Source organism: Lontra canadensis, unplaced genomic scaffold (assembly GCF_010015895.1).
Source record: "Lontra canadensis isolate GAN:19392208 unplaced genomic scaffold, GSC_riverotter_1.0 scaffold56, whole genome shotgun sequence".
Classification (NCBI taxonomy): Eukaryota; Metazoa; Chordata; class Mammalia; order Carnivora; family Mustelidae; genus Lontra; species Lontra canadensis.
In genome coordinates this window covers 3,102,436-3,116,544 of record NW_022631050.1, presented here as the reverse complement: position 1 = coordinate 3,116,544, position 14,109 = coordinate 3,102,436, and the positions used below count along the sequence as shown (strand labels likewise).

The following is a 14,109-nucleotide window of genomic DNA, read 5'->3' as shown; positions in this document are numbered from 1 at the left end:
ACCCTGTGTAGCCTAGAGACTGCAGGCGCCACCGACTTTACACCCTCCGGGAGTGCCTGGGGAGAGGACCCCAGGCCGCAGTTGGAAGGAGAGTTATGTTGGCGCCTGGCAACCCCAGCGAACCTCTGGAGTAAGGTGCTTCGCTTCCCTGGGAGCTCAAAAAGAAAAAGCGGCTCAAGATCCAGGGACCCAGCTCTCCACCGGAAGTTTTGCCTTGCGAGCACTTCCTGTTTGGTAACTAAGGGCGCGGGACGGTTGCTAGGGCTGCCGCGGTGATTACCTGGGAGCTTTGCTGGTGTCGGGGACCGCCTGGCGTGCTGCTCCTCGGCTGTACGGGAAGACGGATCTTTCTTCCACAGCCTGTCGGAGGTCCCCTTTCGGCTTGCCACCATGAGTAGCGAATTCTTGGCGGAGCTGCACTGGGACGATGGGTTTGCTATCCCGGTGGCAAATGAGGAGAACAAGATACTGGAAGATCAAGTAAGGATCAGGTGAAGAAGGCGGAATAAAAGGGGGAAGTTTTCTGGTTGGCAGGAATACCCCAACTCTTTTATTCCTCCCATCTTCTTCCCCAGTTTCATCTTTTCACTGCCTAACTCTCAGCCGCATCATCTTTCTCTCTCACCTGCCCGCCCTTTTCGGAACTTGCTAAGCTTACAAAATGTAAATTGATAGAATAATTGATATTCAGGACTATAAAGCCTAAGTCGTTACTCTCCCCTCTCCTGCTCCGTGTACGCACTTCCTGCCTCCTGGGCAGGAGAGGAAAGGCTGGTCCCCAAGTCCACTTTTTCCTTCCTCAGAATTAAGCACGCCTTGCAAAGGGACTTCTGAGGTTTTTGCAGCAACAGTTTGTTGACGGATGTTTATAAACAAAACACGTTCTGGTTGACATTTCTTTTTGAATTTCTGCCTATGACATTGGATGTTGAAAGTGACTCGGAGAAATGTTTTCAAGAGGAGCGTCTAGTAAGAATGTAAAATGTACAATTTGCAGCTTTTCAAACTGAGAATGTTGTCACAGAGTGATATAAAATATTTTACGTTGTAAGGAATATTTTATGCCAGCTTGCAACCAATGCATAATAGTTGTTAAAAATAAATTGCATCCAGGGACACCTGGGGGGCTCAGTCAATTAAGCATCTGCCTTCAGCCCAGGTCATGACCTCCCCCCCAGCCCCCGCCCCCCCCTCCCGGTCCTGGGATTTTGTCCCCCATGGGGCTCCTTGCTCAAGTGCTCATCGGGGAGCCTGCTTCTCCCTCTACCTGCCACTCCCCCTGCTTGTGTGTTCTCTCTCCCCCTCTCTCTCTGGCAAATAAATAAATAAAATCTTTTTAAAAAAAAATTGCAGCCAGCTCAGAAAACTTAAAAACCTTTAACAGTCAGCCTAAAGTTCCATCACATGGCAATGTGTTGTGTAGAAGAGGGTCCAAGAAGAACAGATGATGTTTATGTTAGTTTATAGAATGGAAGAGGTTTTTTTTTTTCCTCTGAAAATTCACTGTTTTTTAAGATTTTTTTTTTCAAAATATTCTGACTTTTTTACTCATGTCTAACTTAGTTGGCTGCAGTTTTTTGTTTGTTTTAATGAAGAACAACATTAGGGAATATAACAGATTTAGCACTGAGTACTGAAGAGTAATAATGTAAGAAGTATCCAGCCATGGGTTCAGATCTTAATTACTAGCCTGTTCAGATCTTAATTACTAGCCTTAATTACTAGCCTGTTTCTTCTTCTGTAAACTGGAAATAAATGTTTCACGGGATTGTAATACAGTTCTAAGGACATTAATGTACATTAAACTTTCAGATATTAGTTTTTGGTATTATTACCATAATATTTGTCTCATATGATTTTATATACACAGTAATTATATTAGCTATTTTAAAAATATCACAGAGAAATAGAAGAAGAGGGAGGGTCATAATTGCTTCACCTGAATAAACAACGGCATTAAAAAAGCAACTCTGGTAAGTTTAAGCCATTCACGTATAACAGAAGTGTATAAAATAAAAAATGGAGTATTCCCTCTTTAAAATACCTACTGTTGACTATAGAAGTGTGACTATTAAGACATTAAACAAATATTCTAGATATCGTGGTCTATAGATACATGGATTGAAAAGACAAACAGAAATATTATAAGAATGGAATCCTACTATGTGTACTGTTTTTAACATAACAATTTTTATTTAATAAAAATATTAATTTAATTTTACTTGTTTTAAGAGACAAAAATAAAGGGATTGTTGAATTTTAGGTATATATTACTTGATTACAACAAATAGTAATTGGTAAAAAATTTTCTTAACATTAGGAAAAGCTATATAAGGAAATAAATGAAACAGTTAAATTACTGTTTGAAAAAATGCTTTGCTTCATTTGTTGACAGTAAAGGTTGACTCCCTGATTTTCATTTCTCATTTTTATTATGAGAATTTTATGAGAAATTTACCATTTCATTTCATTTCTCATTTTTAAAACAAAGAAATTAGCTCTCACACTTCTTTCCATGATCTTTTACCCCATTAAAAAATAGCTGTTTTATTATTTTTATATTATCAAGGTTTATTTTTTCATTCTGCTCAATGTCCTTAATTTACTACAAGTGTTTAGTCTTAGTGTAATATGTAAACTGATTTGATGATCCTTAATGCAGCCAGTTTTATTCAGTTTACCTCTTCATGCATTTTTCACTTTAATTCATCTTTTAACTGGTTAGGTTCTATCTTCAAATAGTTGTTTCAAGAAGGGTCTGTAGTACTGTGCTTTTGATTCCTTGCATCCTTGGTTGCCAGTTGATTTCTTGCATTGACTGTTTTAAGTTTATATTCTTTAAATCATAGTATCAGATCTTTTTTCTCCCTCTACTCCTTCCTTCTAGAGTACTATGTTTTGTAATATGGACTATTTTTTCATGGGCCTATTTTCCAACCGTTAACTTGAGAATTTCCTTTATTCCTTTACTGGGTTGATACTCTATTTCCTAGATCACATAACTTCTTTCTTGGGTTATTTCCCTTTTTTTTTTTTTTTTAATGAAATACTTTCTTTTGTGTCCCTGAGAAGGGTGTATAGGAGGAAAACTCTGAATCTGAAGATGTTTTTTATTTAATCTCACATTTGATGGTTTTGGCTAGATAGAATATTCTAGGTTAAAAATTTTTTTTTGCACAGAATTTGGAAAGTGTTATCTTCCAGTAGCGATGTTGGTTGAGTAATCTGATATTAGAATGATTCCCATTCCTTCATAGTTTACAATTTTAATCTCTGGAAACTTTTAGGGTTTTGTTTCATTTTTACATTATAGTTTTTATTTTGGCAACCCTGTCAACCATATTTTTAATTTTCAGGTTATTTACTGGTTGTTTTTTTGTAGTATGTGGTCTTGTTTTCAAAGTACAGTATCATTTACAGTCTGGCTGAGTGTGTGTGTGTGCATGTGTGTGTGTTTAATTCTTCTTTGTGCCTTGAATTATGTTTCCTCTGGGATCTTTTTGTTTATCTTGATATCCCTCACATGATATAAGTTTTCAATAAATATCTGGTGGTCCTTGCATGACCTTTTATATTTAGAAACAACAAATATTGTCTGGGAACTCTGTAGGAAAGGAATTATCAGCTCGTGGAGAGTGAATTGTTATGCTTTCATTTAAAAAGCAGATGCTTTTGCTCTGGGTTCATTATGCAATCATTAAAGTTAAAACTGATGAAGAAAAAAGTCATAAAGCTGTATGCACCAAACAACATAATAACTAAGTACATAAAAGTAAAAGATGTTATAAATACAAGTAGACTTTGACAAAAAAATAGTAGGATACTTCAATATTGACCTCCTCAGAATTGGACAATTCTAATAGGTAAAAATAAGGATATAAAGTTATGAATAATACAATAAAAATGAAAACAGAGAGCATTATATCCCTTAAATAAGCACTTTATTTTTTAAAAAAGATGTTATTTATTTATTTATTTATTTGACAGAGGGAAACACAGCAAGAGAGGGAACACAAGCAGTGGGAGTGGGTGAGAGAGACAAGCAGGCTTCCTCTTGAGCAGGGAGCCTGATGAGGGGCTCCATCCCAGGACCCTGGGATCATGACCTGAGCTAAAGGCAGACGCTTACTGACTGAGCCACCCAGGCACCCCAAATAAATACTTTAAAGAATATGTCAGTAAAACATTTACAAAGGTGGATCATTTACTATACCAGGACAAAATCCTTAATACATTAAAAGTGAATGATAAACCTTAAAGACATTATACGAAGTGAAATAAGGTGGACGTAAAATACTGTGTGGTTCCACTTATGTGACATACCTAGAGTAATCAAATCCAAAAAGATAACAAGTAGAATGATGATTTCCAGGGGTTGTGGGGAGGGGGAATAAAGAGTTAGGGTTTAATGGGCAAAGAGTTTCAGTTTGGGAAGATGAAAATTTTCAGGTGGGTGGTGGCAGTGTTTGCACAACACATGAATGTACTTAATGCCACTCTTAAGGCACACTGAAAAACAGTTAAAATGATAAAAAGTAGGTTATGAGTATTTTACCACAATTAAAGAAATGAGTGACAGGAATTTTTTTAAAGATTTTATTTATTTGAGAGAGAGAGAATGAGCATGAGTGGGGGAGGGTTAGAGGGAGAAACAGACTCCCTGCTGAGCAGGGAGCCCAGTGCAATGTGGGACTTGATCTGGGGCCTCCAGGATCAGACCTGAGCTGAAGGCAGTCATATAACCAACTGAGCCACCCAGATGCCTGAGTGGTAGGAATTTTATAGGCCACATCCTCTAATCATAAGCCAGCAGCATTTATAATATATAATTTTAAAAATTATCCTCCATTTTTATGGACTGATTTTCCCCCACTTCATATATTGAAGCCCTAATCTCCAATGTAATGTTATTTGGAGTGGGGTCTTTGGGAGGTAATTAGACTTAGATGAGGTCATAAGAATGTGGCTCCCATGATGCGATTAGTATCTTTATATGAAGCAGAAGAGAGACCAGAACACACTCTGTCTCCACCATTTGAGTATGCAGCTAGAAGGCACTGTCTATAAGTCAGGAAGAGAGATTTCAACAGAACCAAATTGGCTAGCTATCACCTCAGTCCTGGACTTCCAGCCCCCAAAACTGTGGGAAATAAATTTCTGATCTTTAAGCCACTCAGTCTATGGTATTTTATTATGGCAGTCTGAGCTGACTAAAACATCCATCTTAAATCATTAGGCCAATTTCTCAGATATATATTCCTGGATAGCACTTCTATAATAGAGAAATTGATAGGGAAAAGTCAGCTTTTAGAAAACAATAAAAAGAGTGATTAACACCTATGTTCATTAGAAATAGGAAAAATCTTACTGAGAGAAAATTTACAGGCTTAAATGACTTTGTTTTTATTTTATTTTTAAAAAAGATTTTATTTATTTATTTGACAGAGAGAGCGAGCGAGTGGGCACAAGTAGAGCAGCAAGCAGAGGCAGATGGAGAAGCAGACTCTCCACTGAGCAGGGAGCCCGATGTGGGGCTCAATCCCAGGATCGAGCCGATAAATGCCTTCATTTTTAAATCAGTGCCTTAGTTGGCTTGGATTGCTATAACAAAATACCATAGACTGAGTCACTTAAAAAACAGACATTTATTTTTCAAGATTCTGAAAGACTCTAAGTTGAGATCAGGATCGCAGCGTGGTTGGGGTCTAGTGAGAGCCCTCTTCTTGGTTTGCACATAACTGCCTTCTCACTTTGTTCACATGGCAGAGAGAAAGGAAGCTCTCTGGTTTTTCGTCTTCTTATAAGGACATTAATTCCATCATGAGGTTCCTACCTTCAGGTCCTAATTTAAACCTATTTACCTCTCAAACCCACCTCCAGAGACCATCACATGTGGGTAAAGACCTCAACATATGAAGTTGTGGGTGACATAAACATTTAGTCCATAGTAATTGATGTGACAAAAAGAAAGTAAATAAAGGACTATTCTTAATAAATTTAAAAAAGAACAACAGGGTTGCCTGGGTGGCTCAGTGGCTTAAGCCTCTGCCTTCAGCTCAGGTCATGATCTCAGGGTCCTGGGATGGAGCCTCACATCAGGCTCTCTGCTCAATAGGGAGCCTGCTTCCCCCTCTCTCCGCCTGCCTCTCTGTGCTACTTGTGATCTATCTCTGTCAAATAAATAAAATCTTAAAAACAAGAAACAACAACAAAGTAGAATTAAAAGTAAAACAAATTAATGAAATAAAAAATAAAAAATACATTTAATATTACTTAGTATGTTCAATAAAATACAGGATATAACATAGAGTACATTAGTATTTATTTTCTTTCTTCCTTATTTAAAAATTTAAATATTGTCATTTGTACTTTAGTGGATTTTGTTGTATACCTCCTGCGTTGTAGCCCCAACTTTGGGAACCGCAGATCAAGAGTATAGGAAAGGATATTTTTGTTTTGTTGAGCTTTTATATTGCTTTGAGGGTTGATATATTCTAATTGTCCTGAGAATTTATCTTGTAATTAAAGGGTTTTTTTTTGTTGTTGTTGGTTTGTTATGAATTTGCATTGTTTTGTTTCTACTCAGTGTTCTAATTCAATGACACATAAAATACATTAAGAAATAGAGTCTGGGGGGCGCCTGGGTGGCTCAGTGGGTTAAAGCCTCTGCCTTCAGCTCAGGTCACGATCCCGGGATCCTGGGATCGAGCCCCGCATCGGGCTCTCTGCTCGGCAGGGAGTCTGCTTCCTCCTCTCTCTCTGCCTGCTTCTCTGCCTACTTGTGATCTCTGTCTGCCAAATAAATAAATAAAATCTTTAAAAAAAAGAAAAAAAAAAGAAATAGAGTCTGGGGCGCATGGGGGGCTCAGTGGGTTAAGCCTCTGCCTTAGGCTCAGGTCATGGTCTCAGGGTCCTGGGATTGAGCCCCACATCGGGCTCTCTGCTCAGTGGGGAGCCTGGTTCCCCTTCTCTTTCTGCCTGCCTACTTGTGATCTCTCTCTCTGTCAAATAAATAAAATCTTAAAAAAAAAATGAAATAGGGTTTAAGGACATGAGAGTTCTGTTCTATCTGGCTTGCTCTAAATCTGTTGGTTTTGCGTAGGAGTTCAGGAGGAGCTATTATACCTGGTGTCCCACTACTTTTCAAATTTATGGTTCATGTTTTGTGTTATTGTTATGTCTGTTATTATGCTCTTGTTTTTCTAGAGATCTTGCGGTTTAATTACAGAATAAAATCTCATTTTTTTCCTTTAAGTACTGCTGTGTGAAAATTGCATCTTAGCAATGGTCCCTGAGAGATTTCTGAGAAATCTGAGAGATTTCTATTGTCTTAATATAATGCTAATTTTCCCATAGTAATCTCTAAATTACTGCACATATTATTTACAGTTGTCAAAGCTGCAAGAGGAAAGGTCGAGCTTGCAAGACCAGCTACGTGACTATGAAGATCGAATTAATGCTATGACTTCTCACTTGAAAAATGTTAAGCAAGAGTTTTCATTTACACAGGTACAATTATCCCAACATAATGTTGATTGTGCCATGTGTAGTCATGGAACATTTCACGTTGCATTTACACCTGTGATTTTATTTTAGGGATCTAACAGGAAACTTTAGCATAGCTAAACTATTGTCAACATAACCTTGAACCTAAAAGTAGGTAGGAAAAAAAGGCATTGAGGAACTCACTGCTACTACCAAGTTCAGGAATAACTAATTTATTTGAAAGAAGAAATAATTCAAACAGTATAATGTAATATTTAGGCACCAGATTATATGAGAAGGGTTTAGTGATCAGTGATTTTAAGCCAAAATAGACCTAATATAACATGTGATAGAATTTCCACCTCCTTTGCACTTTTTCAGTGGAACCCACTGGGCCATTTTGAGTAGAGGCAAATAGTTCACACACTTCAGTAGCCCTTAGGGCACCACAGTATTTTAGGATTTTGTGATAATGGAAGAGTTAAGTTGTATTTAGGGTATTATTTAAGATAACCAGCAAAAGTATAATCCATTTTAGAAATATTGTTACAATAATAAACTTAAAACTTAAGATGATTAGTTAAGTAAGCTTCTGTTTTATGGATAGTCTGTTCATGTGTAGAACATCATTCCCTGATGATGCCCAGCAAATCAGCTCAGCAAATCAGCACTGATGAGTTTACTAACTTCCATTTCAAGCTATTTTTTAAAAAATGCATTCTACCTTTCTTTGAAAGATATGTAATTCTTTAAATTAAACAAAGATGCTTTTAATACCAATTTATAATTAATACAGATAAGTAACCATTTTATTGTGTATAAGTCTTATTAGGAAACTACAAATTTAATGAACTTTTAAAAGCAACACTTCAAATTTTTGAATCCTAATACGATTGAGTAATTAAACTGGAACATCTTTTCTTAAAGTTATTAAATCACTGAGTTGGGGATTTGAAAGTCAGAGACTCTCTGTAGGTATACTTCATTATAGTCAAACCTTAATTAAATCAGATAATAGACACAAAGGACAATAAACTTCCTATAGCACTAACAGCTCTAATAATTAAAAATAATACTGATGGTGATAACTTCAAAGCACTCCAAACTCAACAGTCAACAAATACTATTTTGTTTAGTAAAGCAACACAAAGGCATTGATGGTTTATTAATATGTTCTGGGAAATATTTATAACCATCAGTGTTTACATAGTCATTTATAAATTATCTATTAATTAGAATATGTAATCAGTCTATGGAAACATCCCATTTCCCAAGTATTTTTAAGTCTTACCATTATAAACTTTGGTTTTCTTCAATTTCCCTAGACCAACATAATATCTGAAAATTGCTGACAACAATATTTTCTCCTAGGTCATTCCATGAACTGACTTTCTTACAGCTAGTACGCAACACAAACTACATTGAATCATAAAGTCTAACATTATTTAGGTTTCAGAGAAGTGGAATTAATAATACTTAATCTAAGTATTTTGTGTGAACTTTTTTGGGGGGCTAATGGATTTTTATAAATATTCTATAATTAAAAATTAAAAAGTCTTTCTATCTTGTAAATTATTTTGTAGTCTCTTTGTAAAGCTAGGGAGCATGAGATTGAAAGTGAAGAGCATTTTAAGATCATTGCTGAAAGAGAACTGGGACGAGTGAAGGATGAAATCCAACGACTGGAAAATGAAATGGCTTCAATACGGGAAAAGAAAAGTGATAAGGAAGTGTGTATTGAAATGTTACTTAAAATTTTGTGCTATTGTTCTTTCTTCCCTTACCAATCAAACCCTGATTTTTTTTTCTGTATGGTAAAGGCATTCTTTAGTTTGCCGACATTTACTTACATTGTTTTTTGGACAATGAAAGGCATGTGGCATTGTCATTTGAATGAAATGATAGAATGTTATATTTATTTTCCCACTATTCATTTACCAAACAGTTATTGAGCCACCATGTGCAGAATACCATACTGGCTGTCTATTGTGTGATACTAGGCATAATTTATTCATAAGTATCATATGTTACTAGGCATAATTCATTCATATATTTTTAAAAGGCCACATTAAAAAATTATTTTTAATATCGAGTTTCATTTTTCATTCAAAATTTTTACCTTTTATATTAATTTATTAGCCTGTAACTCTAACAATAAACTACTGTAACCTCTTTTTCTCTTTTCCTTTGTTTTAGTTGCCTGATTCGGGAGATCTATCCAAATTCAATTCTCAAAAAACAAAACAAAACAAAACAAATTCAATTCTCTTTACATGTGCATATACATGTAGAAATGTACATGTGTATGCATATGTACACATATACATACATATTTTATTATATTAATTTGTATTTATTTGCATATTGATTGTTTTCTTTTATGACTATAGATTTGTTAAATGAATACATTTCCAGAAATTTTTTTTATTAGTTTTAGAGGTAGAATTTAGTGATTCATCAGTTGCATAAAACATCCAGGACTCATTACATCAAGTGCTCTACTTAATGTCTATCATCCAATTATCCTTTCCCTCTACCCACCTCCCCTCCAGCAAACTTAGTTTGTTTCCTAAAGTTCAGTGTCTCTTATGGTTTGCCTCCCTCTCAGTTTCCATCTTATTTTATTTTTCCTTCCCATCCCCTATGTTCATCTGTTTTGTTTCTTAAATTCCTCATATGAGTGAAATCATATGGTATTTGTCTTTCTCTGACTGACTGATTCATTTACGGAAATATTTTTATCTTCTTAACAACTATATTTATTTCAATTAGAAGTATCCAAAACTTCCATAGGAAACGTCTCTTAGAGGCAAGAATCTGATTGGAAATGGAGCTGAAGGGGACTTGACTTGGGCTTGAGTTAGCATATCAAGCACATTATTTTTACTAAGATCATATATCCACATGGGGTGGATTTGGCAGAGTGGCTAATATTAGAGATTGCTCTGGGAGACTTTCCCTAAAGCCTTCTTAAGCCGTCTTTGACTCAACTATTATTCTCAATTTTGTATAATCATTTCCCCTCTATTTTACAACTGAAGAATTAAATACAAGTATGATAGTTATATAATAAGATGTGCATTATGTGTATCTGGAAGTTGGGAAAGGGATAGGATTACTTCTTCCTTTTTAATATGTTCTGTAATATATAATATTATGTTTTAGTTTAGTTTGTATAGTAAATAATATTTTGTAATCTCTCCCTGCCCCCTTTATTTGGAAATTAGAACAACATATTTAAAACTACTCAAAAATTGGATGGTTTGAAATGTCAGATGAACTGGGACCAGCAAGCATTGGAAGCCTGGTTAGAAGAATCAGCTCATAAAGATAGTGATGCCCTCACTCTTCAGAAGTATGCACAACAAGATGATAATAAAATTAGGGTGAGAAATTATAAATTGTAATCTTAGGTTTTCTCTAAATCTGTAGTATGTGAACCTTTTTACCTAAATTAGGTTTGTAATTTGAATGCCATAGTTCTTAAACTTTTTTTGGGTCAGAGACTCCTTTGACAGTCTCATAAAGCCAAGGATCCTCTCTTTAGAAAAGTGACTATACTCAAATACTCATAAAATTTTGCTGAAAGTTTTATAGATCCTCTGAAATCCTCTACCCATTTAGGGGTCCACAGACTCCAGCTTAAGAATCCTGATTGAGAAGAGTTTTCAAAAGCATTTTGAAATGAAAACATTTCAGAGAAGAAAGTTTTATATTAGAATTATGTATAAATAATTTAACTTTTTTTGTCTAAATAATAGTTTGAATGTAATATACAGTGTTTGCTGATTTGAGGCTATAGTATTATTTAATATATTATTAAAACATTACTTAAAATCTACTTGTAATTCAATGTGTTATATGTTAATATTCTGAAACATGCTATTTTCTAATAGATTTAATACCAAATACATTATTTCAAATGGCAAATTATTGTTTATTTTTTTCTAACTTTAAAAAGTATTAAAAGTCTTTTTAGAAATAATTGAGTTTTCATTGCGCCCTTTGGGGTGAAAAGACAATGTATAGTTGTTTTAGATAGCAAATAAGTGTGTGTCTATAATATAATAGTACTTAATGTGAGATATACTAATAGCTTTTAAGTTAAATGATAATTATGAATATTTTTACATGCAACTACATTATAGGTATTGACCCTGCAATTAGAAAGACTGACTTTGGAATGTCATCAGAGAAGAAAGGTACTTGACAACGAACTTACAGAGACTCTAAGTGCACAGGTTAGTTTATTTCTAATTAAGAATTAAGAAATAAGATAATTAAGAAATATTTTATTTCTTAATTGTTGAAGGGATATATGCTAAAGCACTTAAATTCACAAAAATGTTATTTGCTCTCTGACAGTTAGAATTGGATAAAGCGGCACAAGATTTTCGTAAGATTCATAATGAAAGACAAGAACTCATTAAACAGTGGGAGAACACAATAGAGCAGATGCAGAAGAGAGATCGAGACATTGATAACGGTGCCTTGGTAAAATAGTTGTTTTGTCCTTGCAATGTTCAACTGTGTTATTCTCTTTTGTATTTAACTTATTCATTTCAAATGTAACTCACATTATTTAAAAATCACTTTTGTAGTAGGGTTCAATAGTTTTGGTAAATGTTTTTCAAAGCTGACTCTTTCCACTTAGATATGTGATTTTATGAAGATTATTTACTCATGGCATTATAATTCTGAAGACTAGATTCTGCCCCTTTGAAATGTGAAACAAGAGAAAGTCAGTGGATAATTTTAGAGCAGTAAATCAATGCTCTGACTTACACATGGTTGTCCAAGTTGCTTTGGATTTAATATATGTGCTATTTGGAGTAATCACTGGTATAGAGAAATGAATCTCATAGTTGGCCAAGAAACAAAAAGGGAGAGTCAGGAAAGAAATGTAGACTGTGATAAAGTTTCACTTTTGAAACTGAGGCACCCATAGTAGGGAAGAAGCTTGGAAGCAAAGGAGTACCACACTGATTAAACACAGATTTAGTGTTATCTTTTGCTAGTTTCAGAGGTAACATCTTAAGTAAGTTAAGTATATATTGTATTATATTATACTTAAGTATATATATATAGAATGCTACTTTATAGAGTGTTAATTGTTATAATTGTGTAACATTGTTAAAAATGTGAATGTTGAAGTAGGTATTAAAGTATCTGTTTAAGTGCTAGTAAAGTAAATATAAGGCAGAAAGTTCTAGAATGATCATTTTACATTTATAAACTTAAGATGTTTTGACTTGTCTTTGGTTGAATGAACACTATGTATACAACCAAAGACAGGTCAAAACATCTTAAGTAAGTTTATATTATAATATATATTGTATATATATATATATATATATATATATATATATATATAGAATGCTACATTATAGAGTGTTGATTTTTTTAAAAGATTTTATTTATTTATTTGACAGAGATCACAAGTAGGCAGAGAGGCAGGCAGAGAGAGAGAGGTGGAAGCAGGCTCCCCACTGAGCAGAGAGCCCGATGCGGGCCTCGATCCCAGGACCCTGAGATCATGACCTGAGCCGAAGGCAGAGGTTTAACCCACTGAGCCACCCAGGTGCCCTAGAGTGTTGATTGTTACAGAGAAAATGTGAGATTAAATAAATTTACGATACCTTTTTTAAACACTATTACACATATTTTTATTTTTTATAGATTGTGTTGTCTAGAAAATTCAGCAGTCTAAATGTTGCTTCTTTTATTTTTTAAATTTTATTTTACTTTTTCAGTGTTCCAAGATTCATTGTTTATGCACCACACCAGTGCTTCATGCAATACGTGCCCTCCTTAATACCCATCACTAGGCTCACTCATTCCCCCCACCCCGCTCCCTTCCAAAACCCTCAGTTTGTTTCTCAATGCTTTTTTAAATGTAATGCTTTTCAGGGGCGCCTGGGTGGCCCAATCAGTTAAGCTTCTGCCTTCAGTTCAGGTCATGATCTCAGGGGCCTGGGATCAAGCGCCAAGTTGGACTCCCTGCTCAGGGGGGAGCCTGCTTTTCCCTTTCCCTCTGACCTTTGCCCTATTCTACTCCCCCAATGCCATACCCCATTCCCCATTTCTTCTCCCTCTGCCCTACCCCACTCCCCTGCTCATGCTCTCTTTCTTGCAAATAAAATCTTTTAAAAAATGTAGTACATTACAGACATATATATCCATTTAATATGCCAATATGTACAGTATTACGTGCAGCATTTCTTTTTTTTTTTTTTTTAAAGATTTTATTTATTTATTTGATACAGAGAGAGAGAGCAGCAGCAGCAGAGGGAGAGGGAGAAGTAGACTCCCCACTGAGCAGGGAGCCCTCTAGGGAACTCAATCCCAGGACCCCAGGATCATGACCCCAGCTGAAGGCAGATGCTTAACTGACTGAGCCACCGTGGTGCCCTACAGGCAGCATTCCTAAAAGTTACTAATTTTAGAACATACACCCTCCCTTAACCCAATTTTCTGGGATTAAATGTTTGGTAGGACCTCATTTTGGAATTACATTTTAGGGTAAATTTTCCTTCTTCCTCCAATTCCTTTAACATGTTGCCATCAACATCACTTGTAAAAACCATGTGAGCTTTTTATTCCTCAGCTCTAGAATCTTCTTTG

At 35.2% G+C, this 14,109-nt stretch overlaps 1 protein-coding gene across 1 annotated transcript in view; it reads left to right on the top strand.

The window, feature by feature from the left end:
• The first annotated feature begins 325 nt into the window (after positions 1–325).
• The window catches only part of CCDC39 (coiled-coil domain containing 39), a 52,410-nt gene continuing 38,626 nt past the window's right edge, over positions 326–14,109 (top strand). Inside the window, exons 1-6 of the mRNA XM_032875420.1 lie at positions 326–480; positions 7,390–7,509; positions 9,069–9,215; positions 10,713–10,871; positions 11,634–11,726; positions 11,851–11,979. Coding sequence (XP_032731311.1) covers positions 391–480; positions 7,390–7,509; positions 9,069–9,215; positions 10,713–10,871; positions 11,634–11,726; positions 11,851–11,979 — 738 coding nt within the window. The 5' untranslated portion in view covers positions 326–390. The remainder of the gene's footprint in view (positions 481–7,389; positions 7,510–9,068; positions 9,216–10,712; positions 10,872–11,633; positions 11,727–11,850; positions 11,980–14,109) is intronic.